Source organism: Falco naumanni, chromosome 9, assembly GCF_017639655.2.
Source record: "Falco naumanni isolate bFalNau1 chromosome 9, bFalNau1.pat, whole genome shotgun sequence".
In the NCBI taxonomy this organism is placed as follows: domain Eukaryota; kingdom Metazoa; phylum Chordata; class Aves; order Falconiformes; family Falconidae; genus Falco; species Falco naumanni.
This window is the reverse complement of record NC_054062.1, coordinates 219923-246095: the sequence shown is the minus strand read 5'-3', so window position 1 is coordinate 246095 and position 26173 is coordinate 219923. Positions and strand designations below refer to the sequence as shown.

At 47.7% G+C, this 26173-nt stretch overlaps 3 protein-coding genes across 7 annotated transcripts; 1 reads left to right on the top strand and 2 right to left on the bottom strand.

Moving 5' to 3' along the window:
- Positions 1 to 5738: 5738 nt before the first annotated feature.
- LOC121093373 (torsin-1B-like) lies at positions 5739 to 12418 on the top strand. Of its 5 annotated transcripts, none has more exons than XM_040605462.1 (5): positions 5739 to 5891; positions 7653 to 7918; positions 9188 to 9363; positions 10367 to 10494; positions 10897 to 12418. In XM_040605462.1, the coding sequence occupies exons 1-5, from the start codon at positions 5876 to 5878 to the stop codon at positions 11169 to 11171; spliced, it is 861 nt and encodes a 286-aa protein (XP_040461396.1). In that variant the 5' UTR covers positions 5739 to 5875; the 3' UTR covers positions 11172 to 12418. The 5 variants fall into 5 exon arrangements, 4 of the variants coding, with proteins under 4 accessions (XP_040461396.1, XP_040461398.1, XP_040461395.1 ...); XR_005829560.1 differs by lacking the exons at positions 5739 to 5891; positions 10367 to 10494; positions 10897 to 12418 and adding exons at positions 7181 to 7391; positions 9818 to 10015; positions 10135 to 10302; XM_040605461.1 differs by lacking the exon at positions 5739 to 5891 and adding an exon at positions 7184 to 7391.
- Positions 12419 to 14111: 1693 nt separating this feature from the next.
- On the bottom strand, positions 14112 to 19930 carry LOC121093375 (torsin-1A-like). The gene is made up of 5 exons (XM_040605466.1): positions 19683 to 19930; positions 19166 to 19431; positions 17303 to 17478; positions 17088 to 17215; positions 14112 to 16152 (listed from the first exon to the last, which is right to left on the bottom strand). The coding sequence occupies exons 1-5, from the start codon at positions 19888 to 19890 to the stop codon at positions 15902 to 15904; spliced, it is 1029 nt and encodes a 342-aa protein (XP_040461400.1). The 5' UTR covers positions 19891 to 19930; the 3' UTR covers positions 14112 to 15901.
- A 1197-nt stretch (positions 19931 to 21127) lies between these two features.
- Positions 21128 to 26074, bottom strand: C9H9orf78 (chromosome 9 C9orf78 homolog). The gene is made up of 9 exons (XM_040605465.1): positions 25966 to 26074; positions 25166 to 25225; positions 24493 to 24544; positions 24209 to 24279; positions 23913 to 23990; positions 23272 to 23469; positions 22655 to 22791; positions 21841 to 21939; positions 21128 to 21417 (listed from the first exon to the last, which is right to left on the bottom strand). The coding sequence occupies exons 1-9, from the start codon at positions 26046 to 26048 to the stop codon at positions 21326 to 21328; spliced, it is 870 nt and encodes a 289-aa protein (XP_040461399.1). The 5' UTR covers positions 26049 to 26074; the 3' UTR covers positions 21128 to 21325.
- Positions 26075 to 26173: the final 99 nt, after the last annotated feature.

Sequence of the window (26173 nt, the reverse complement as noted above, 5' to 3'; positions counted from 1 at the left end):
TCTTCCTCTCTTGTTCATGTCCTGAAGCGACACATGAGGTATTAGGAAGAACAGATGACGTGACTTACCCAGTGTTGCTCAGAGCTGGGTGACAGCACCTTGGTTTGACCCCTGGGCTCCAAATGCAGCCCCCAGATCTAGTCACTACACCACAGAGGATGTCTGCACCAGGAGTGTTCTATTTACAAGTCAAAACAGAGTCCAACCGCCAGCACACAAGTGCAACCCGATAGCTCATCTACTGGGTCTATCGATACCACTTCATACAACATTCATCTCGATCTTGCACAACAGGGGCCTTGAAATCAGAACCCAGAGGCAAATAGGCAGGAGCGGAGCCAGCTCTGCAGGAGGCAAGGGTGAAAAGGGGAGGCTGGTGCAGCACCAGCCCCACACACCCTGCTTTGCTTTCCTCAGCTCCTGCCCCCAGGGTACCTCTCTCAGCTGCCAGCCCAGGTGGATTTGCATGGTCCATGGGTGGCTGCTGCTTATTTGCACCTGGCTTTGAGTGGTACCATTAGACCCTGAGCAGCTGTATCCTCTTGCCCTACAACAGCAGACACCCAAGCCAGCATGTAAAACAGCCGCCTGAGCCCCAGTGTCCTTGCAGCACTGGTATTTAAATTCTTAACAGCAATTTTGCCCAAGCTACACCTTAACCTCTTGACTCCTGGCACCAAAACCTACATGAGCTTGCAACATGTCTATGCCATGAAAGTCTGCTTTAGAACTGGACACCTGTTAAGATCACCCAGCTACAGGTTAAAAAATGGTTCTCCTCAAAGCCTGTCACTATGGCAGTCTTGGCATCTCCTGTTCATATGAAAAGAAACCTCCCATTTTTTTCCAGAGTCTCCCTCCATCTCTTCTCCCTCTGGACCACACAGTGGTCTGTAGAGAAGCAGAGCTGAAGTTTAGGTGTCGGGCACTTAAACAACTCCCTGTGCTTGTTCTAAGGAAGACCATCTCCATCTGTCATTGCTTGATGGATTTGATATGACTGACAGACGAAATGGGTTTCAGCACCAGGCCTCACCTTATAAAGAGCAGAGAAGAGCCCTGCCAACTCGTCACCTTGCACTTATCTATAAAACATTATGTTTCAAGGAAGTTCCCACAGGAGGCAAGAAATGTGAGGCAGCAGCTTCCCTCACCTCCACCAACGCTATAGATCGAGTATGGCTTTAAAAACCTCTTATCTACCTTTCACTCCTATCCCTACCAGGTAACATGACCTGTGTAGCTCTGCCTGCTGAAAATCACTTGATATCAGATTAAAAATCACATTTGTCTCCCTCTGCAGAGACTGTTAGCGTGGTTAAAGGGCATCACCAGCATTAACAAATGTTGCCTGATCCTCAGCTGCTGTACGTTGCTCTGGGTGGGTGTTGTACCAGTGTAGTCCAGGTAAAACTCTAATCTGGACCACCACTGCATCCCAAGAGCGTAAGGTTGTTGCGGCTTGTTATTCATTCTGTTTGTACAGCACAGTGAGACTCTGGTCTCTGCAATACAGGCTCTGGCAGAAGGGCTTTAAGGTTGGGCATCCAGACGGGAATGCTGGAAAATTTCTTTTGCTGCTGGGAAGAACCTCTCAATTGCATCTTCTAGAGACAGCAAATGGAGCAAAAAACCCTACTGGTACATCAGAATTTTACAAAGGTTCAGATACGATCAGAGCAATTATTTAAGATGGGCAGATTTATTTGGACAGGTATATGACGTTCTATTTCACTCAGTTCCCAAGCTCTTCCATACCTTTCCTTGTTGGGCTGTCCCACAGCACAGCAGCACACACTGACCCAAGGGACTCTGTGATTTTGTGCCCCAGACAAGGGTTTTTAAGCCTGCCCAAGGCAAATCATGGTTCAAGCTCTTGAGTAAAGATTTCAAAGACAGAGCAGAATTGCTAAACCCTTTGCTATGAAATGCCATGTTAAGAAGAACTTTCATCATCTGCAAACCTCAGTTTTCCAACCTGCAAGAGAAGAATGACAGTCTCTTGACTCCCTGGGTGTTGCTAGGTTTAGGCAATGTTTGCTCAGCATTAACGTAGATTTTGGTGTCTGTGTTATTGCTACTGTCACATTATAGAAAGGTCAACGAACACATTCCAGTATGTCAGAGCCTTTCCACAGTGTTAGCATAATCCTCAGAGCTTAGCCAGGCTCTGTATTTGGATGAAGCCCACCACAATCCCACCCTTAAAAGATCTCAATGTACGTCAGAGTGGCAGCCCTTTCCTGTCACTGCCTCATCTCTATGTTTAGGATAAGAAGCACTTGGAAGATGATGCTGAAATTGAAGCAGGGAAAGAAAACAAACCCAAACCACACATTTGGCGGGGCGGGGGTGGGGGTGGGGGAGGAGGGTAAAAATAAACGAAACTCCTCTTAGAAAAACTTCAAGCATTAGAGACTGTCTAGCCAGAGTCAGAAAGCAGGGAGAGAAGATATGTGTTTAGGTAGAAATTAAACTGAGCATAGGGAAAAATTAGTCTCCCACTTCTTCTCCAATTAGAAACCTCCAGCGAGAACCTCTTGCCAGCCCAGCACCTTGTGTAAAATAGCAGTCATGTTACCAAACCTCCATCGTAAAGCACTTGGAAATATTGAGGACCTTATACATTCTCCAACAAAAATACAGCCTTCTTCTGGGAAAAGCACTGATTCATTGATTCTACAATCCGTACCTGGAAACCTCTTGCACTCTACGAACTCCAGGCAGGGCTGCAACAGCAATTCCTAGCACCCTTTCCCCTGACTGGTAACAGTATGTTTCTTGGCTCACCAGCAAACTGCGAGGTGTGCTGCCTTGTGATCAGAAAGCCACGCTAACCAGCCATATCCCAAATTCTCTAGGCTCTCTGCCATGGAGCTGCAAGCCTAAAGTCCTGAGAATGCTGACTTTAAATCAACAATGTACAAATCAAACCGTGGGTGGGTGACAGAAAATTTCAACATACTGAAAGCAGAGTAAGACCAGACAAAGCTCTCATCTGGGACTTTCTTCTCTCCTCATCCTCGGCTTTAAGTATGCCATCTCTGCATCCTTTATCTCTGCAACACATTCACCCCATCTCCACTCCCTCCCCTATCTATCACAATAGCTTTAGCACTCCAAATTACTCACTGCAAACACCCCATAACCTCCAGCTCGTACCACTGCTCCCCAGATCCCTGCCTTCCCTCTTTCTGTAATCCCCCTCCTTACCTCTCCTGCACCCTCACCTTCCCACCACACCAGTTCCACTTCTGATCAACACTGCAAATCACAGATACTCCAAGCCAACTATTGCACACTGAACACTTTTTGAAAGTTCTCTGCTACAAATCTTCAGTACCTTCAGCTTGTGGCAGCTGATTCAAGATGATACGCTGCTGGCTGACCACCCCACACCCGCACGCTGGTCTGGTCGGCAGGGCAGTGTGAATACATGATAGGATGTCAGTTCTGTGCCTAGGGCACAGGAGAACATTGAGACAGAAGAACAATGTGCTCATCAGCACAACACAACAGGCAACAAGATACTGCACTGTGGACTGTGTGTTGCAGTGTCTGTGCTCCACTTGGAGCTTCCAGACAGCTGTTCAAGGAAATTGCCATCAATGTCAGTCTCACCACCACTATTAGACATCTCAACCATGTCCAGGCCCAGCTTGAACCCATTTAACTTGTAAGGGATAATGAGATAACAGCATGACATGTTGCAGCTGAAGGTTATTTAAACACCCATCTGGTACCTGTTAGGCAGCATACATCCTATTGTTGTATAGGAAATATATGCTGCCTCTCTCCCACATAGAAAGGAGAAGATCTATAGATGTGTCCTGTGTTACTCCTTCTTTTTGCATAGATGAGGTAATTCTCCTTTTCTTTGATGTTTCTAGCACGTCACTTTGTGTTTTCTGTCTGTGTTTTGGGAGATGCTATCCTTTCCAGGCTGGTGAGACCCTGTGAAAGGACACATAACCACACTGAAAAATTTACCAGGGGACACCTTATTGCCCTCTTCACACATCAGTCAGAAGACGCTTTGCACCATCCAGGTTTGAAAGGGTGAACCATAAATCATGAAACCGATTCACCCTTTGCAAGACACAACTTGGCACTATACTTTATCCCAGAGACATTTGGGGGTAACAGTCCATTTTGGTGCTCAAGGGACCACACCGTTTCTACGGAGGAATGGTGAAACATCTGCTGAAGCCTGTGAGGCAAGCAACGCAACCTGCCTGCGCCTTTAATTCCAATGTACAGACAAGAAAATCTGCAGATGCCAGCTGAACAGCTTCATTCCTTTATTCAAACTCTCCTTTGTAAGAGGATGACTTTGGCTGTTCTCAGTTCCCTGCTAGGACTGTCTCTGAGTCTCCTGCTCTCTGTGAACCCTCAGCAGCTATGAGGGCCAGGCTGGACGGTATCCCAAGAAATCACGTTTCATAACGCAAGTGGTCAGCTCTGCTGATTTATATTCCCCTTCTGTTTTTCTGAGGCACGACTTAGTTTTCTGCAAAAATTGTTCCAGCTTGTAAATCCTGGGCTAAAACCTGTGTCTGACACCCCACCTGGTGTTCAGCACAGACCAATGCAGAGGGCCGGTGCATCAAGAAAACAGGGTGGACTGGAAAACTCCCAGCATTTTTCAGCGGTATTAAACCACCTTTGTAAAACGATCATTTGAATTGTTTCCAGGAGAGCTCTGACAGAGTCCAGGAAACATGGAAACCCTCATATGCCACTGCCAGTTCCTTCCTCTGGCCTCTATGCAGCCTCCGAGTTTCCCAGTGGAGGGGCTCACAGCCAGCAAGCCCTGCTCCTCAGGTGTTAGCTCCTTGGTGAGCAACACTGGGGCTTTGAGGACACCCCTCTGTAGGTAAGTCATCTGGGCAAACTGCCTTGGAATGACAAGCCAAAAGTCTAAGCTGTGCCCACCTCAAGACTCGACAGCAGCTGACAGCAAGGACTCCCTCAGCACAGGACGCAATGGGACTCTCCTCAGGTGCTCAGCAGCACAGGGCACTCCTTTCAAGGAGGACATAAAATCTTGAGCATCTGTTTCAAATACTAAATATTGTTGCTCAGTGTTTTTCCAACCAGACTTTGAAAATAAAATGAGAATTACCTAAAGGTGCTTTTCACCTATTTTTGTTTACCAAAAAAAAAAAAAAAAGTGCTGAGAAAATGAAAGCTGCTTCAGTCTCTGTCCTTCTCCTTACACTTTTTTGGCAGGGGGTGTGTGTGTGTGTGATGAATATCTACTCTGAGAGCTTGGTTTTAATAAAGCAGCTTTCTGACATCTTCACTCCTGTGAGTCCTGTGAGCTTCAACCACTCCTACAGAAATCTTTGGGCTCTGTGATGCTAGGTGTACAACCCACCCTGAACCAAGCCCAAAACAAACATTGTTATGTTCTTGGTTAATCACCAGACCAATTAGCACCTTGCTTAAGATGCAGTGATGTTCCAGTCCTGCTGCCCTCAGAGCTGGGATTGTTCCGATGAAACTCTTACCCTACCCGTGGGGCAATACCTTGTTCACAGCACTTTCAGTTCTTGAGGAGTGTGATAAGTCTGTTAACTCATTAACACCTCCAGCCTACAGGAGACTTGGCTTCCATCCTCTTGAACAGCCTCTGGCCCCTCGCTCCAGAAAGTTATTCTGCAGTTTCTGGTTTGCTTTTCTTTCCTGCTGAGCCAGGCTGGCTTTCCGTTCCCATGCTGCTGTATTCTTTATTCTTGTGCTCGCTTTGACACCAGCTTTGGACCCTCTCAGCACTTCAGCCTTCACGAGGAGTGCTGGTGTCACCTGGCAGCTCCTCTGCCCTCACTCCTGACTCAAGCACAGTCTCCTGGAAGGCTGCAATAGGAACAACATGCTGAACTTCTCAGGTAAGGCAGCGGCAAGGGCACCTTGAGCCAAGTTATCAGTGGGACCAGCTGGTGGTAAGGGTTTCCTTTTTAATGCCAGCTTCCTTTGGGGTGGTTGTGGCACCCATGGTGGCTCTAGAGGGCAAGGTCCGTACTAACACAATGCTGCTTATCCCACAAGGGGGTTGTGTACCCTGCTTCTCATGGCACTACTGGAGCATCTTCCTTGCTAGTGTCTTGGTTTATATTGGCAAAGGCAGGCAACATTCCGGAGGTGAATTCAAGACTAAGAGCTAATGAAATAATCCCACATCTTCTTGAGATGGACACCCCCCAGTGGTGTCCCACACCCCAGCTGGTGGTTGCCTGTAATGCATCTCGAATGAGCAGCAGTTAGTGGTAGGTCTAGATTCAAAACATGCTGCTTCGCTTCCCTGAGACAAGCAGGCTGACAGACCTCAGCAACTGGGGAAGAAAGCACTGTTTCACCCTGCCTGCTGGGAGCTAGTGCATGGTCTGAAAAAGAGCTACACAACCTTTTAACCATAAACTCCTGATCCTGCCACCTGGAAATCCCCTTCCCTTTATCATGGGATTGCAAATATTGCTTCATTTCAGAGCTGAGATGCAGATTTCAAAACAAATCCTCAACTCCTGGAGACCCGTGTGCCACCAGGTACTTCAGTGTGTCACTTCCTACCAGCTCTGGATTCGGCTGCTTGCAAACAGGCTGTTTTCTAGTACTTGAGCCCCTGAAACACTTTTGAAAGAGATCTCGATACAGCAACAGAAGCACATTTTCCTATAAATGCGAGATACGCTAGGTGCCACACAAACAGTTGACAAGCACTTAGCACATGCCGTGAACAAGCCCGCCAATACATTAGATCCCACCCCAGGCAGCAGCCACACCGCCACTGGGACCTTGGCCAGTCGTACCAACTGCTTGTTTCCCGTCAACGCCACCGCGTCTGATTCACGGGCGTCAGCGCCGGCCGCGGCGGCCCCAGGCACGGCACGCGCGGCGCGGGAGGGCGGGGCGGGGCGAGGCGGGGGAGGGCGGGGCGGGGCGGGGCGAGGCGGGGGAGGGGCGGGGCCGGGCCCAGCAGGCCGGGCCCCCCGCCCCGTCGCACCTCGCTGCCCGAGGCTCTGGATGTGTCACGCCGCGCCCGCAGCGCCATCTCCCCGCCCCCCCGGGACGTCGCGGCCCACCGACGCCATCAGCGGGGCAGCGATGCCGCCCGTGCCCTTCACAAAGATGGGAGCGGCGGCTACGGGCGGGGCGGGCGCTGCCGGCGGCGGGCGGAAGCGGGCCGGGTGCGGAGCCGCGCGGAGCCGCCATGCTGCGGGCGGCCGGGGCGCTGTGGCTGCTGCTGCCGGGGCTGGCGGCGCTGGAGCCGCTCAGCGTGGGCCTGGCCATCGGCGTCGCCTCGGCCATCACCGGCTACCTGTCCCACCCCAGGTTCTACTGCCGCTACGTGGAGTGCTGCCCCAGCGGCGAGCAGCGGCTCAACGCCGCCGGTACGGTGGGGCCGAGGGGTCGCCGGGCCGCGCTGGGCGCCCAGCCCTGCCCTGGAACTTGGCCGGGGCAGCGGCCACGCCGAGCTCGTCTGCTGCGCGGCCACTGGCCGACACCCGTTGGTGGCCATGCCGAGCTCGCCTGGTGTGTGACCAGTGACCGACATCCGTCAGTGGCCATACCAAGCTCGCCTGCCTGGTGTGTGGCCAGTGACTGACACCCGTTGGTGGCCATGCGATGCTGATCTCTCCCTCTCCTTACAGCGCTGAAGGCGCAGCTGGATGCCAAACTCTTTGGGCAGCACCTGGCCAAGGACGTCGTGTTGAAGGCGGTGACGGGCTTCAGCAACAACCCCAGCCCCAAGAAGCCGCTGATGCTCTCGCTCCATGGCTGGGCTGGCACTGGCAAGAACTTCCTCAGCCAGATCCTGGCGGAGCACATCCACCCTGCCGGCCTGCGCAGCAAGTTCGTCCATCTCTTCTTGGCCACTCTGCACTTCCCCCACCACGATGAGCTCAAGCTCTACAAGGTGAGGAGGTACACAGGGTCGTTCTGTTACTCCCCGTCCTGAGACCTCCTAGCAGAGGAGGTCGGCTGTTTGTGCTGCACATGTCCCTCAGATACCTGGCAGCTGGAGCTGTACAGCAATGTGTTTCCAAAACTGGTGTTTAAGAGAGATGGAGAGGGAAATACATACGGAAGGTGAAAGAGAACGGCACCAGAAAGCCAGTAAATCCATAGTGAGAGTAATTTCCCAGTGCTGTCCTCTCACTGGTGCCATCTGCTGATTTCTGCGGTGCTCGCTGTTGGGAAAGAACTCCGTCCTTGAAACTGCGTGCACCGGCTGGCTGCGGTGGAGGTAGCAGCCCCTGCAGTGCCATGTGTTGCATTTGTGGCCGAAACACTGTTGGTAATGCACCAATGTTTTGATTGTTATGAAACAGTGCTTGCATAGTCTCAGAGCTTGCTTCCCCCCCGCCCCCAACAAATACATCGGGTGGGCAAGAGGCTGGGAGGAGATACAGCCAGAACAGCTGACCCCAGTTGTCCAAAGGGATATGCTGTCATGCTCAGCAAAAAAAAAAGGAGGAAAAAGTGGGGGGGCATTAGCTTCTGAGGTGGTTGTGGCTCTAATGCTGCCTGGGTTTTGGCCTGCATGTGTCAGGGTGTGAGTGATTCCCTTTGCTTGTGTTTTCTCTCTTTCCATCACCTATCAAACTGTCTTTATCTTGACCCATTATTTTTCTCACTTTTATTCTTTGTCCTCTCTCCCTGCTCCTGCTGGGGTGCTTGGCTGCTGGCCAGGTCAACCCATCATGCACTGTGCAATGAGAAAGTGTGGCCTGCATGAGAGATTTTTCAAGTGCCTTCATTACTCGACATTGGAGAATTCTGATCTTCATATTTTAATGTTTGAAGGTACCCAAAACTGATGTACCGATAGATGTGGTTTCCGTATGAAAGACAGAACACTGATGCTTTTAAAATAAACAGGAAGTTTTCCCTTCTTCAAGACTTCCCATCTTAGCTTGGGTTTTGTGTCTTATCCATACACTAAGCAGAAAGATTTAGGAAGTCTTCTCTGTGAGCAGGAAAATAATTCACATTTAAATTCAGTGTCACATGTCAAAAGGATCAGTCACAGAGTTTATGGTCCTCTCTTCAGGAAAAAGTATAACCAGTGAGTATGAGATGCTGACATTTGAAAGGGTGTCCCTAGGGTCTGTCACATACAAGCATCTTGCAGTACATCCCAAAGAGACCTAGTTTTTCAGTGTTTTTCGACCTCTTATTCCAGGAACAACTGCAGAACTGGATTCGGGGCAACGTCAGTGCCTGTCCTCACTCTGTCTTCATTTTTGATGAGATGGACAAAATGCATCCAGGTCTTATTGATGCCATCAAGCCGTTCTTAGACTATTATGAGCAAGTTGATGGAGTGTCCTACAGGAAAGCCATCTTCATCTTCCTCAGGTCTGTAGCACCTCTTTCAGTCATTTTGAGTTACTAAGATAAATCTGTGTTTATGATGATAATGATGTTCCTAAGGGACCTCATTCAAAAAACAGCAGAAGAACCACTCTGGAGTGAAGACCCTCTCTATAAAGACAGAGGGGAGCACTGTGAGCTCTTGTGTGACCTGTGGCTGTAGCGGAGCAGGTCTGATGCCATCCAGCAGACCACTGCAGTGGGCTGGGCTCACGAGCCTGGCCCAGAGCACAGATGGTGGTGGGGAAGTTATCTGGGATGGGTGCACTGCGTACTGGGTCTGGCTGGCATGGAGTTAACCATCCTCACAGCAGTCAGTTTGGTGCTATGTTCAGGATTTGTGGCTAAAACAGTGTTGATAACACACCGATGTTTTGTCTGTTTCTGGATGGTGCTTGCAAAGCCTCAAGGCTTTCTCTTTTTCCCATGCTGTTCCCAGCAAGTAGGCTGGGGTGGGCAAGAGGATGGCAGGACAAACAGCTGGGACAGCTGACCTGAACTGGCCAAGAGAGCATTCAAGACCATGTCATGTCGTGCTCAACAATAAAAACTGGGGTAGCGAAAGAAGGGAGGATTTCAGCTTCCAAGGTGATGGTTCTTCAGAGACTGCCTGGACATTAGTCTTACTGTGGGGGTGGTGAGTGATTTCCTTAGCCTTCCTTGAGGTTTTTGTCTCCTCTTTTCATTACCTATTAAACTGTCTTTATATTGACCCACAATTCCTTTCACTTTTGTTCTTCCTATTTTCTCCTTCAGTTCTGCTGAGGTGGGAGAGAATAAGCAAGCTCTGCGTAGGTGCTTGGCTGCTGGCTGGTGTCAACCCACCACACACTGATGGCTATTTAAAACACTGGAGACTTTCCCTAAATTTTGGCTTGCAGGATGCTGTTGACATCAAGAAGATAGCAATACATGTAACTGGCTGAAAAAGAAATTCTGGCTCAGTTGTGTCTGTATTCACTACTGGCCTTTTTTCTTTTATGAATAGCAATGCAGGTGGTGACTTAATTAATAAAGCAGCTCTGGACTTCTGGACAAATGGAAAGCGCAGGGAAGACATTCAGCTGAAAGACCTGGAGCCCATGCTATCTGTAGGAGTCTTCAATAACAAGAATAGTAAGTTGCTTTCCCCAGAAAATAGGAAATTCACTTTACTTTGTAACACAGGGTTCATCTCTGCAATCTGTACTGCAGCTTACCTTGACCCTGCCCTGCTTCTGTGCCTCACCTTCCTACAGTGCCCTGGCCCCATGCCCTTCTGTCCCTTCACTCTAGTGTCATGCCATCACAAGAGAATTTTCAGCACAGATCTTGCTCTGTGTGCCACTGATGGGTAGCAGTGGTAACTGGGGGGTACCATCAGTCTGATCCATCCAGCTAACTGGCATGCTGCTCTTCCCTGGGCAGTGGTTGAGACAAACCCCTTTGTGAATTCAGTCTGGCCTGTGGTCCTACCTTATGCAGGCTCAAGTGTAGAGAAATTCCTGCCTATGATTGTTCCTCCCCCAACTCCTCTAGGTGGACTGTGGCACAGCAGCCTCGTTGACAGGAACCTCATTGACTACTTTGTCCCCTTCCTGCCCCTGGAGCACAAGCACGTGAAGATGTGTGTCAGGGCCGAAATGATATCCCGTGGCTATGCTGTCGACGAGAAGGTTGTTCAAGCAGTGGCTGATGAGATGACATTCTTCCCAAAAGAGCAGAAGATCTACTCTGATAAAGGCTGCAAGACTGTACAGGCTAAGCTGGATATTCACGAAGACATGATGAGAGATACAGAAGCCAAGGGTTAATTGCCCCTCAGGTCTCCAAAGCACTTTCAGAGCTTTTGGGAATCTGTGTATTTGCACTGAAGCATTTTTTACTATTGCAGGGAGTATGGTGAAAATACTAGTGAGATGAATACTAGTGAGCTGTGTGGGCTTTTTAACTTTTTTTTAAGTTAACATCCCACTGTGCATCTCTAAACTGATTGGTATCCAAATGCATCCAAATGGTATCCAAAACTCTAGGTCTTCCTAAGCAGATGGACCCATCTGAGGCATATGACTATCACAACATGCTAGGCCAGTCTCCTGTTCTTAATCAGAACAATCTCTCATGAGGATTTGACTGTTAGAGCTTGTCAGGCTAATCTGTGTGCAGGCTCCCAGGCCTGAAGTCTGCAAGATCTTTAGTAGTCCCTCCCAGCTACACCCAAGAGTCTAGGACTGGGTAATGCTGCTCTCACCTTGCTTGGAAGACATTTTCATGGCAGAAAGTTATTTTTAGTAGTGTATTTTTATACTGAAGTGTAAGCAGCAGTAATACAAAGCTCTTCCTAGAGTGCCACAGAGAAGGCAGTATGGGAAATGGGAGCAACCAACAATCCCATACCTTCTAGGCAAGTATGTTTTATAATAGCTTTTAACGTTAAATAATGGCTGTGTGGAAAGGTGAGCAATAGGAAGCTGGGAAGGATTGAATTAACCTTCACCCACTGGTAAGGCTGAGGTTTAAAACTGTTGCAAGCTTTAACTCTTTTGTACTCCATCACTTGTGGATCAGATAGCATACTGCAAGACAGAAGTGCCTATCATTTAGTTGATTGTAGTGTGTTTTTTAAACTGCTGTGAGGGATTGGGCTGTTTTTGTGCTGCAGCATCCATTCCCTCACCTGTACTTAAACTTGCTTTAACATGTGATACAAACTTACAGGTCTCAACACTTCCTACGTTAATTCAAATTACAACAGAGATCTTAGCATTTATGTTAAAGTCTTAATTAAAAAGTGTCAATTACCTTTTACAGCCCCATCTGGATTTTGTCAAATGTTGGCAAACTGTTCATGCTGATGCAATCTCCAGAGCCAAATGTTAGCTAGCCATTAACCTTGGGACATTGGACTGCTGCTTTTCATGTTTTCCCTGTTAACTGACTTATTTGTAGGTATATACGCTGCATCCGGTTTCAGTTACTTCAAATACGAAATACTCGTGCAATTTCAAAACACTAAATACTGCCACCATACTGCAGTTGGAATAAATCTCAAATAATTTTTCTCTTTTGGTTTAATCATTTTCAGCTATCGGAAAGCACTAGTTTATGCAGTTTTCAATTGGCTCTACCACAGCTTTCTGTTAAGCTTCCGTTATTCTTAAAAATTTGTTCGTAACAATTGATAAGCAGATTAAATAGCCTCTTGGTATTAAAACATGTTGAGTCATCCAACAGCACAGTAAGGAATTCAGCAGTTAAATACACCTCAGTAGAAACAAACACCTGTGTATAAGCTTTGAAGTCTCTGCCTGCCCTGCTTCACGGTTATTAGTGGGTGTCTCTGACCACGCTGCCAGGCACTGCAGGACAAGTAGGCCTCACGTTGCCTGTTTAGCCATTCCTCTGCGCACTGTGGCTGGAGAGCTGTCATTCAAGGCAGCACTTCACCTTTTCTTTAGGTAGCAACAGCATGGTAGGACTGCAGGCTTTCGTCGTGTCTCTGTGGGCCAGAGCACCTGCAGCCTGGCTAGCACTGAAAGCGAGCCAGCGCCTAACGGCCGAATTCAAGGGAGGTGCAGCTGCTGGCATCAGCTCACACCTCGCTGAGCAGTCGGCTGTCCACACTTGTGCACCGTGGATGGTGCTATAATGATGCACAAGGAAACTAATTAACAAAGCATATATGGAAGTGGAAGCGGTCTTACTCATCAGGACTTTGTACTGTGCCTGTGCTGCTCTGCACACACGGCAGCTTGGCTGGTTGGCCCAGGGCATCAGGCAGACACATCTCTAGAGCTACGCTGCCTCTTTCTGTCAGGAGAAGAGCACCTTGCTGTATTTTAACCATAACCTCTCGTTTTATAAGCACAGCATCAGATCTTGGAACATTCCCTGCAGGAAAAGGGTTGAATTGAAACAGCAGTTGCTTGGACTGGACTTTGGTAAGAACAAAATTCAGTCTCGGTGACTGCTCAGCTACTTTCACCTGGCCCATGGACTGTTTCTCTAGGGATCAGACATTTCCCCCTGTTTGACATTTTCCTTTAACTTGTCTGATCCAGCTTTAAGTGGCCTGTTAAAAAGAATAATGGCTAACGTTACCCAGTCACAGCAAGAAAGAGAAGGTGAGGACCTCAGCTTTGAAACCATACAGCCTAAAGGGGAGGAATAATGACAGGACTGCAAAGATCAAATGTGGGAATTTCAGGCACGCTTACTTCTTTTACCCAGATGGAGGTCTCCTAGCCAGGTGTCATGAAAATTAACTCTATCCCAGCCAAAACCCAGCATATCGGGTCTGCTTTCAAGAACAAAACAGATACTAAACAGAGGCACTCCCCACCCTTTGAACATCGTTACTACACCCTCTAGAGCAGGGGTCCTCAAACTATGGCCCGCGGGCCAGATACGGCCCCCCCAGGATCCTCGGTCCAGCACCAGGTATTTACAGACACACACACACCCCCCCCCGCGGGGGTTGGGGGCGGGGGGAGGAGAAACCAAGCAGCCGCAGATGACTGCCTGCCACTTCATCGGCACCGGCCCCCTGGTTAAAAAGTTTGAGGACCCCTGGTCTAGAGGAAGCTTCCATCCACCCTAAGCCATCTAGGGCTATGATACAATGAACTACTTGCTACGAATCTATATCAAATCAAGTTTTCAGTGCTGCAATGGCACACAGAGCAGAACTATTTAAGGCTGGAGACCACAGTACTGCTTGGTTGAACTGTTTCTTTTGATGAGAAGGAACCAGATAGTAGTAAAAGTTTATTGTTTCCACGTCGTCTTTTTTTCCATTAGCCAGTCATTTGCTATAATCAGGTCAAACAAACAGATAAATACCCAAGTTCAAAGCACACATTTGTTGACAAACACTGGGACTGACAATTTGCATATTACAACTTCAGAGCAAAACTGGACAGTTGGGAGTCTTACTGGCCGTTTTTTTCTCCCCTTACAGAGAAAACTTCAAGATGCTGCCACTGAAAGTGTGGATGGCTTCAATCAGAGCCTGTAAGGTATTCAGTCAGTGGTTATCACAGTGGGAGGAGGAGATGAGAAGGGTTTTAACTAGTCTCTGGAAGACAAGTTCATTCTTATGATACTGTTGAGCGCATATACATCTAGAAATCTGCCTCTACAAAAACCATGCCAGTGCATTTAGCACCAATGGTCTAGCAGTGCAGTTTCTACTCCAAACTTCATTTGTTTCTCTTTCAGCAGGTAGCAAAGAGTCACATCTCCCATATCTATTCCCTCTGAAACTCAAGAAAGGAGATACTGGTATTCAAGCACAGCTGAACACCTCACCCAGAACCTCAGTATGCTCTTCCTCAACAAGTAGTAAGTTTGTACAAAATTAACATCAAATCACTCAATGCAAAGAACACCAGAAGTTAGCTAAGAAACACACTTCCGATGAGAAAAGTTTATTTTGAATAGAAACTGGAGTGAAAAAAAGCCTCTGCAGTGCTCGCATTCAGAAACAAGTCTAACACTCTTTGCAGTAACTTCCATTGACAGATTTAACTTTTTTTTTACCAAATGCCTTTAGATCCATCTTCATCCTTGCCTCAGAGGCACACAGTATTGTGAGAAGATGAAAATGGGAAAACCCTGCAAGCCAGCCCCTGAATTCTACATGTAGGTGAAGAGGAGAAACCTCTTTTCCTTGGTGTAAAATTTAACCTGTACATGTTTCCTATTAGGTTACACCCATTCCCTGAGGCTGACTCACCAGACAGCACACCTGAGCACACTCTCCCTCCCGAGATCACTCCTGGGAGAGCATGCTGTGGGCAACTGCATACTTAAAACCACCCAAAAAAGGAACCAACTACATGGATGTGGCAGTCAAGGACTTCAACTCACTTCCCTGTAATATGAAGTCCACTCCTCTGAACACTGTTGACACCAAAGAGTTTCATATTCTTGGTTTGACATGCAGAAGACCAAATTATACAACTGTTTCAAGAAAGATAATGGTACTGCATGATGTTGGATAGAAGACTCAGGATTTTTAATTACAGAATCCCCCCTTATCTTCACCAGAGCCAAGCTGTTCAAGGGAAAAAGACATACTCTGCTTTTAATGCAGTTACAGGATTATTCCCACACAAGCCCAATGAAGGCTTTCACAGACATAGGAACTTTGATTAAAATTCTCAATATTGTCTAGGGATCATCCACATCAAACCAAAATCCAATTAAAATTGGGTCATAGTCTCAGTCCTTATGTACATGCCAACTGCCTGCCAATGGGTTCTGATGATCGACACATGATCCGAGAGGAGTCCTTGGCACTGTCAGACAGAGACCCCCGCATTCACAATGTGGTTTGTTCTTACTTGACAACACAAGGCTGAAGTACCTGGGAGTTGTGACTAGGGACAGAATAAAAATGCAGAGGCACTGCTGCTTATTTACACACCAGTTTTAAAATAATGTTCCTTCCTTTAAAAAGTGCTTAAAAATGAAATGTCCTGGGTTTGCCACTTTGTGATTAAGTTAAATTTGCTTCTTTGCAGGTTGTAGCAATAAAGTGTTAGAAGTCATAGTAATAATCCAGCTTTGCATCCACAGTTTTACATCCTTTATCTGAATAAATTCTCTCCTCTCTGGGGAAATAGGTCATCTCGTCGGCTATTCTGGTTAAAATGTCTTCATCCACAGCAAAGCCACGTGATTCAATCTCAACCCTAACACACATCTTCACATGTTTGTATTCCAGAGGCAGGAAAGGAACAAAGTAGTCAATGAGATTTCTATCAATCAAGGTGCTGTGCCAAAATCCACCTACAAAGGGAAAGAGAAGGGTTTGTTACTACTCCTCTAGTTAACACTACTATGGGTTGAATGGGAACAAGAGGCATATCATAGCCCTCTGCTACCTACCAGTAAGAATTCACCTGTGTTTTTAGGGCCCTATAATGCACAAGTCAGTCCAAATACAAGCCCCTTCTCTTGGCACTTTCTGCGTAAGTTTTGGACAGACACATAAATGTGGTCCATTGGAGCTGAATGACTGAATGCATTTAAGCCTGGCTCCCCAGGTGCTAGTCTCATACATTCCCCTCTCTCAACTAGGCAAGAACAGATTTTCTATCTCTCACCAGCTCTCCTGGACCAGCTTCCTTGCTCATTTTTTTGGACCTTGCATCTCACGTTTCTAAAAAACTACAGTAATGCTAATTATAATGCACAATTATGTTAAAACCCCTTTTCACCAGGAGTCCTGTGTGAGCAAACCTAGGAAGCACTGGACTGCCCACAGCAGGGCTGGCACGTCTGCTTGTTGCTCCTAAATAGCTGCCTGAAGGCTTTTAACAGACAGAGATATAGGCTAAGTGGGTTGGGGGCCAAGGAGGTGGCTTCCCCATAATAAAACATTTTGTTGGTTAAAGGTTTTTCAGCTACTGCAATATCTAGCCTTACTGTCAGGATTTCTGTTTGCTTTCCCTTTAGCCCATTAGTATGTCAATAAAGGCATAGTGTAGACTTCCCCCAACACGTGCAATCCAACAGACAGCAAACCCACTGGTAGCCAAGGTGTACACATTTCATCTCTAAATGCTGAATGACTGTAGGCCCCAAAACTGCATTGTGGCTCCTGGCTAGTAAAAACCAGAGGCCATATCAAGTAGAAAACGTAGCTGTAAAAATGCAACTAAATGCAGCCCATCCCTTTGTGGAAATTTTACTACCTCAAAAACAATCGCAGTTCTACTCACTGTTTTTGTTATTGAAAACAGACACAGACAATGCATTTTGGATATCTGTGAGCTGTATATCTTCCCTTGTCCTCCCATTTCTCCAGAAGTCTAGTGCCACCTCTGTTATCTTTTCAGCTCCTGCATTGCTAAATGAAGGAAAAAGATTATAGCTCAAGGTAGTTTTGAAAGGCTTTGAGTGTACAGAACAACAAACCTGAGAAGCCTCCTCTTACCTGAGGAATATGAAGATGGCTTGTCGGTAAGACAAGCCATCCAGAAGCTCATAGTAGTCCAAGAATGGCTTAATGGAGTCAATGAGTCCTGCATGCATTTTATCCATTTCATCAAATATGAAGAGTGATCTGGGACAGATGCTCACATTTCCCCGAATCCACGACTGCAACTGATCCTGAGTGGCACACAAATAAAAGATGCTGAAAAGGTTTGTGTTGAAAAGTCAGAAAATAGCACTTCTGCTTAATGACCTTTGTCCTGAAAGAGTGATTTTAATTGTGTCATTTTAATAGCTTTGGCTTCTTGACTAAAACATGGTTAAAAGCTGTAAATAAAACCTTTTACCAAAATCTCATGCTGGTTCTGAAAAATTTAAAGACACCAAGAGACAGGATGGGACAAGCAGAAAATCTCCTCATGAGAAAGATATTCCTGTAAACATACCAAAAATGAAAGTGCACAGTAGGACAAGGGATGGGTACTACCAAGGAACAGCAACAAAAAGCAAAGCCCTGACAAGAGGATTAGACCAAAGTACTGCCAAAAGTAAACATCCTTAGGTGTCAAAGCTACAAACAGTACCAAATTTGCTACCTGAGCAGCACCAGAAATTGCACCTGCAGTCACTGGCAGAAGCAGAAACAGAATTCAGTTCTCACCCCGTGCTTTAATAATTCAGCAGTTAAAAGACGACAATTACAAGCCCTTCTTAAACACAATACTGTTGAGAAGGGCTAACAGATTCTTCCACTTAAGTTAAATTTAAAATCAATAAATGAAGTAACGAGGGGGGGAGGGGTTGATCTGCTGGCCAATGAATGAGAAGTAACTGTTCTGACCGTTTCCAATGATTCATCATTTTTATATTCACTGTTACTTAGCCCCGAACTGCAGAGGCAGCACAGGAGTGGCATCAGGTGTATTGTGGGTAAGAAGCAATGGTTTCTGCTACTGCCTTGGGCAGCAAGTTTCCCAAACAAACTCACCTCAAATCAAAAAAGGATTAATTTTACTTTAAAACAACTCAGTTGCAAGAAGGAGAAGAGTAAGCTCTAAAAGAGGAAAGAGATATTTCCTCTATTTAGAAATCATGTTTGTAGACCATCCTGTTCCCATTTTTAACATATACAAACTGAATATAAACATTCAGTACTACATGACAGTGGTTCTCATCCAAATTCTGCTGTTAACGAAGTCAGAACAAAAAAAAAATTGCAGAAAACATGCATCTGGGCTACCGCTCCACATGATAACCACCAGCCTACAGAACTGTGCTGACACTTAACAAACTGACAGATCAATTCTGAACACATTTATCTGTACCTTTCTGACAACAGAGTATTTTGTGATTTTATTTTACGGCTGGGAAATGGATGCACAGAAAAAACTAAATTACCTGCTCAGTGTGCATTAAAACTGGCAACTACACCCATGCCTCAGAGAGCAAGCTTCAGCCTGCCATGGTACCTGACACACTTGGAGGTCACTGGCTGGTTTCCCAGAGTCATGAACCATTAGTTTTTTGCAGCACGGACCAGCATACCACCTAACCACAGAAATCTGATGAATTGCAGCACCTGCTTACCCTTAAGTCAGTCACATCTCTTAAGCAAAGTGCTGTATGAAAATGAACCATTATAGTTTGTCCCTAAAGAGAGGCTCAACACATGCAAACAACTTTGGATTCATGGGAAACCCAGGTTGATGGATGTTAGGATTTACAAGATTCCAAAGAGGGCACAGACTATATTTCACTGTGTAAAATAACATCTAGGTTTCTAGTACTGATCAAGCCATAACATTTGCAATTCACTGCAACAGAGCAGTGTCCCACCGCCACGGGTTCCATAGCACACTCTTACCTTGTAGAGATTGATGCTGTGAGCGTGAGGAAAATGTAAAGTTGCCACAAACTGATGGACATATTTACTTTTCAGACCTCTTTTATAAATGCTTTCTGCAACTATCTTACTGACAAAGTTTTTGCCTGTTCCAGTCCACCCGTGCAAGGACAGCGCAAGAGGCTTTTTGGTGTTGGTGTTGTTCAAGAAGCCCCTCACAGCCTTGACAACCACCTTGTTCACTAGGTGCTGCCCGAACAGCCTCCTGTCCAAGTTCTCCTGCAGAGCTGGAGAGAGAGAGACCCCACCATCAGCAGCGACCGGCACGGGGTCGCACCGCCTGCTGCCCCCCTCCGAGGGCCCAGCACCCGCCCCGGCACAAAGGCTGACAGGCCCAGGCCAGGGGGCGAAGGGCCGGGCTGCAGCAGTGCCCCACGGGGAGGCCCCACGGGCCCGGCCCGGCTCCCGGGGCCTCTGCACCCCCAACCGCCCTCCTGCCACCTCCATAACGCCTCCTCAGCCCGCCCCGGCCCCGCACCGGCAGCGGCGCGCTGGTCCTGCCGCTGGAGACAGCACTCCCTGAAGTAGCAGTAGAGGCGCGGGTAGGAGATGAAGCCGGTGAGGGCCGAGGCGGCGGCGCCCGCGATCGCTAGCCCCAGGCTGATGGGCTCCACGGCGCTCACGGGCCTGAGGAGCAGCAGCACCAGCCCCCAGGCCACCCGCAGCGTGCCCCGCCGCAGCTTCATAGCCCGCCCGGCTCTGCCGCCGCCCCGCCCCGCCGCCTCCGCTTCCGCCCCGCAACGCCGCTTCCGCCGCCGCCATCTTGGGTGCGGGCAGAGGCGGGGCTGGCACGGAGGGCGGGGCTGGCACGGAGGGCGGGGCTGGCACGGAGGGCGGGGCTGGCACGGAGGGCGGGGCTGGCACGGAGGGCGGGGCTGGCACGGAGGGCGGGGCTGGCACGGAGGGCGGGGCTGGCACGGAGGGCGGGGCTGGCACGGAGGGCGGGGCTGCGGGACGGCCCCGCGTGGCGCGCCTGGGAGCCCTGCGTTCAGGCTCGGACGTTGTATGCGCGGTGCCGCGCTTGCTGCTACGCAGGGGGGATGCCATCCCCGACCTGCAAGGGGGCACAGGCTCAGAGACTTTTCCTTTTTAATTAAAAAAAAAAAAAAGAAAAAAAGAAAAAAAAAGAAAGAGTAAAATCTGGGGCTCTCTCACCCCTCCCTGGAGTTTCCACTCCTGAGTGACCAGACATAGGTGCCTGCACAGCCATGGGACACCCTGGCCCTCATTACCACCAGCACCTGGAAACTGTTGATGTGTGTCCCAGAAGCAAAAATGTCATTTACAATCCCTCAAAACCACTTTTACTATTTTCAAGTTCCAAGCCCTCCTTCAAGCTCCCGCACATCACACCTCCTGGGCAGACAAGGCCAACACCGGTGGTGGGGCCTCTGCCATCTGGACCTGGTCATAAGAGCTGAGAATGAGATTTTCCTCCAGTAGTTACAACCTGATCCAACGTTCTTCTTCACAGCCAAAATAAATTGCGGTAAACTGCTACAGAAGTAAGTCTACAGGGAGAAAAAGATACAAACCAACACGGCACATGACAGCAGAGACCCAGTGACAGTTTATGCTGTTTCTCGTGCTGATGGCAGACCCAGTGAGGCAGCAGCAGGCGCAGCTCTGCAGCACTGGCCAGCCGGGTGCAGGAACTGCGGCACTGAACATGCTGCTGCAGCACTACTATACAGCAAAGACCCTTGGGAACAAACAAGAAGTCCCTTACAAAGTTACATTCAAGCAAACAGACTTTAAACCTTCCCTTTATATTTGCAAGGCAAACAGCACTGCTGCTTTTAAAGGATCTCTTTTTTTTTTTCATATTTATGATGGTTAAAGGACATTAAAAGCAACTTTGTCTTCTTGCCAAAAGAATGCCAACCATGAAAGCTCACATTTTTATAAATGAAGTTTTATAACTGAAAATATACAGGATTTTATTGACCAAAGAGTTCACAATCACCTGCAAACAGATTCACTACAAGATCACAAGGACAGCTTTGTAGGCTAACACCAGCACGTGAAGGTAGCAACTCTCCCCAACTTCACTTCAGGTCACTGACACAAAATCCTTTATTAGCGGAAAATAAGAATTGCAAAGACTTCAGTCCATGTTCATCAGTATCGCCTATTCATCTTCTTGAATTTCTCATAGTGATAATCATCTGTTGCTTTTTCATTGAGTGGACGTTTGCGATTTGGAGGAGACCCTTCAAAAGAAAGGTGAGGAGATACAATTTCCCTGTCCTTCCACAGGAGACGCTTCCTTAACTCCACCACCTCCCTTATACAGCCCCTTGCTATGTAAAATGCTATTGCTTTACCCGTCAGTGCTCCCCAGGGGTGCAACCCTTGCTATTCCAGCTTTCATCAAACCCTTGTCAGCCTGCTTTGGCAACACGTTTCAGTTGTGACCTTTGCTACTCCACCCTTGGGCATCTCTAAAGACATCCTCCATTGAGAGGGCTTCGGGTGTGACCTGACCTAGTAGCAGCACATCAAGTGTAACAGCCCCTCATGAACTTCAGACTGCTCTGTTTCCTCACTATCTCAGGAGCCAGATCATTTTTCAGTGTGAGACCCCTGAGGAGTTTCAGTGCCTCTCCTTACAACATTTCAGGTGAGGAACTTACGCTCGGGTTCTGGCCTCTCCGTATCCCCCACTCTCAGCGGACGGGGCTTTGGCTCTTCTTTGTTCCTTCGCACTGGTGCATTTAGCTCCTCATGATAAACTGAAAGAGGGAAAACATCAGATAAGGCAGACAGATGCATTTCTATGGCATTTGTTACAACTGATCTTTAGCAGAAACAACAGAACCCCAGAACAAGCATTCTTGTAATTGGGTTCTGTGGAGAATCAATACACACAAGATGTGCTACTGAAATTTGCTGTATCCCAATTCCATCAGAAGTGGCCTTGAGACTCTTCATTTCCTTCAGAATACACAAACCTGACTCCAAATCACCCCTGTAAGAATGGCCAGACACACAGAAGGCTGCCTTTCCCCCAGATGGCTGTGGTATGAGAAGCTCTCCTGGAAATTAATTCCCATCTCTGCTGGTCTACTAAGGTATATGTATTCTTGACCACCTGTCTGCTTTGGCAGCCTACAGAAAGGATTCTCTCAATTATAAACCATCATTTATCATAGCTGACAAGGCAGGCATTTCAAGCACGCACTCAAGACACAACTTAAAAAGTCTTGTAATTTATGAGGTAGTGTCAGCTGGGAGTTCAAGAGCAGAAAGTCCAGCTATGAGTAGTACGTCCCTCTCCTTTCTGACAGATGGAAGAAGATGACCAAACCAGGTGGGGTCTATATGAACATCCCAGAACAACGAATCAGACAGCTGCTTGTCTAATTTCTCCTGCATCAGACCCTGTCCCAACTGTTTTCTTCAGCAGAGGGGGTCACACCTGGGTCAGGAGAGCCATGCAAGACTTACATCTGTTGTGCTGGACATAGTTAACAGCCATGTTGGTGGGAACAAAGGAAGTTTCGCTGTCTTTCTTTTTGTTCTGCTGCTCTGCCAGCAGCTTGGCCTTGGCCTCTTCCGTTGAGATGATGTTTTTTATTTTTGCGCTAGAGGAAAAACAAAGAAAAAAGTACCGATTCATCTTTTAAAAGGGTAGTAGGCATAGAAATGCTAAGTGGATGGATTTTAGTGATAGTAATAGCGCTGCTATGGTATTTGATGTGTTTTTTGAGAGAAGGGGCAGTGCTATAGAAACCGATGTTTTGTTTCAAATGTAAAAGAGAAGCTTGCATCTTTAATGCACCCTCTTTCAGTGCGGGGCATAACAGATCCTCCAGAAAGCTGCGAGATTCAAATCACAAAAATTAAGAGCCTTTTCCCAGAAGCCATATGATGGAGCTGCACTGGAGCCCTACCACTGTGTAAAACATGCTGTGCTAGATACCGTGCTGATCCAGAACAAGGCTCAATCCCATCACAGAGCCAAACGGGGCCTGTAGAACCCAACCATACCACTGCTCTGCCAATCAACAGTTGCTCATCCTGGCAATTCAAGCCATAACCAACAGGTTCTGTGAACCACATACTCAATTCCCAGATCCACTTCAGGAATGCCGCTCAGCATCTGGTTGGACAGCATCTCCTCAGTCTTCTTGGCAGAGGAGACACGAATGTTCTCTGGCAGCTCGTACAGAGAGTCCTCAGCATTCTTAAGTTTCACCTTCTGCTCCTCACTCTCCACAATTCCCTTTCTCTTCTTCAGCTCAGTCTCAATGTACTTCATCCTAAACAGCAGCACATGAGGGACACAGAGCATTTAATTCTGTTTTCTGTACTCTGTCCCAGCACAGCTGAGCACAGCTGCATCACTGCCCCAATAGCTCAGAGAAAGGAAAGAATAATCTCTCCAAAACAGCTCAGCTAACATCAACTGCAAGAAGCAATTGTTCAAGAAGTTACAGGGTTCTCCAAGCTCTTTCACAACCAGCAGGGAAGGCTCCCACTAGTATTTAGTGCCAAGCTAGCTGGTGGGCACCTCCCATCTTTGTCCATGATAAAAAGCCTCACATCTGGCAGCTCAGAGGTGAAAGAGCAAGTGAAAGTTTCAGGGAGAACTGGGAAGATATTCTGGGACTACTCAGAATCCAAGACAAAAAAAAAAATAAAAAATTGTGAGGGGACACAAACCCCGAATTCAACATCACAGACACAATGCAGCACAACTTACATGTCAGCATCTTCATCCCGCCTGTTGGTTTCAGCCGAGAAGGAAGTTCCCAAGTTTAGATCTTCCTCTTCATTAATCCTGAAGGGAAACCACAATGTTTACTGTTTTAGATTGTTTTATTTTGTTTGTTTTGGGTTTATTTTGGATTTTACAAATAATTTGACAAGTTAGGGTAACAGCAAGTAGCCAAACTGCATTATGTTAAACTCTTCAAAGCAACACAACTTATTACGTCACCACTAGCTCTCACTGAGTACTAGTTCAGGGAGAGATCTTCAGAGCTCATATGCACCAACCTGTCCTTGCCTCTTTCTTTCAGCTTCTTCATGTCCACCATTCCCCCAGATTTTATCTTAAATGGGTCATCCTGTAAAATAAGAAATAACAAGAAAGCCTGAAGCTTCCCTCTAGTTCAATGCTACTCTCTGAAATCTGGATAAAACCAGAAAACATTTCAGTATTGAGCTATGACATCAGTCCTATCCCAGGCCAGACTTGCATGGTGATCGGCTGGACCACACTGATGGTTACAGATTCGTTACATCTTAGTGCTGAGGTGATGAAAGTGTCTAACACTTACCACAAGTGTTGCTTCTTCTTGCAGCTTCTCTCCCACAAGCAGAGCTACAGCGCTGGTCAAGCAGATAAAGTAAGTAACATTAAGCAGAAGGAAACACACCAACAAGACTGAATTTCTTTGTCGTTCTCTAAATCTAGCAGATTTACACACTGTATTAACATTAAATTGTCAAACCTTTCTAATCCCCCCACACAGATAGAGGAACTAGTACTGTTTTGGGGAGATGAGAAGGTGAGCCACCACAATAAAGAACACAGTTCACTGCTGGTGCACATTTCAACTAGCTCATCAGCTAATCAATGCCACTAGTTGAGGGAAGAGAGGAAAATTAGGATGGAGTAGGTGTGAAAGTGTCCAATTTAAATCATGTGTGCAGAACAGAAGTAATTTGGTGAAAATCCATGCCATGGTAAATCCCAATCTTGATCTTTTTCTTCATGGCTAGGATACAGACCAGACTTTGCTCACTTAAACTGACACTGCACACCGGTACCAAAGCCCCCCTCTTTTCCATCTCAGACTTTAATGTAGAAACTCCTCTACCATGGTTTTGCCACTATCTGACATGTAACAGTTTCTACTGAAAGGAGGCACGTGACAAGAGAGAAATCTACTGTTATACTACACTGTCGGGCAAAACACAACTTCACATCCTTGGTGCCGCATCCCTTACCTCACCCCATTGGGTCGCTTTCTGAGGCTCTGAACTTCTTTGGCTTCCTCAACTTTTAACCTAAAGAAAAAACATTTGACTTAGGACTTGATGCTTTGGCTATAATTAACTAACTTAATTTGATTTTCCGCAGTTAACGCGGAACCTTCCAGATAGACTTTGCCCTGAACTCTTGTGTATCATTGTCCTCTTCTGTGGTTACAGATTAGACGGATTATTTTCTATTCTACTTTCTTTAAGCAATTCCATTTATTTAAGCAATCACAAGAAAATCCCCATGGCGTCTGCTGCATATGTCCCTTCAAGATGCGTTCCCTCCACTGAGGAAAGCACCACGCAAACGCTGAAAGGCTTTAATAAGAAGCCAATATGGAAAGAACGACCCAAAGATCACCGCGCTCAGTTTGCTAAGGCCTCCAGACAACATCCTACCCACAATAGAACAGACGGACACTGAGCAATACGGGTTCGTGCCGGGCACCTTTACTACTCCGCCCCCCCCGCGCCCGGAGGGCTCCGCCCGGGCGGCGGCGCCAGGTGCGGCGGCGGGACGTCACACCGGCAGACAGCGTCAATCCGCAATGTGACGCCACGGCGCGGCGATGCAACGGTGTGACGCGACGAAGTCGTAGCAAAAGGATGCAACGGACGGCGTGACGCAACGCAATGCTGGAACGCTGAAGCATCACGTGACGAGATGACGACACGGCACGATGGCGCGACACGAGCGGACATAGCGCCGCCGGGCGAACGCGGGGCCGGGCACGCCCAGCCGGGCTCTCCGCCGGCTCCCGACCCACCTGACCTCCTCAGCGACCTGCTCGTCCTCCTCCTCCTCCTCGGAGTCCTCCCTCCGCCGGCGGAAGGACTTCTTGGCCGGCATGGCGTCGGCTGCTGCGCCGTCGCGACTCTGCCCCCCCGCCCCAGCCGCGCCGGGCGCGTCGCGCCGCTATGACGCCGCAGCGCCGCGACGAAGCCGGGCGGCGCCGCCTGTGCGCCAGCACCGCG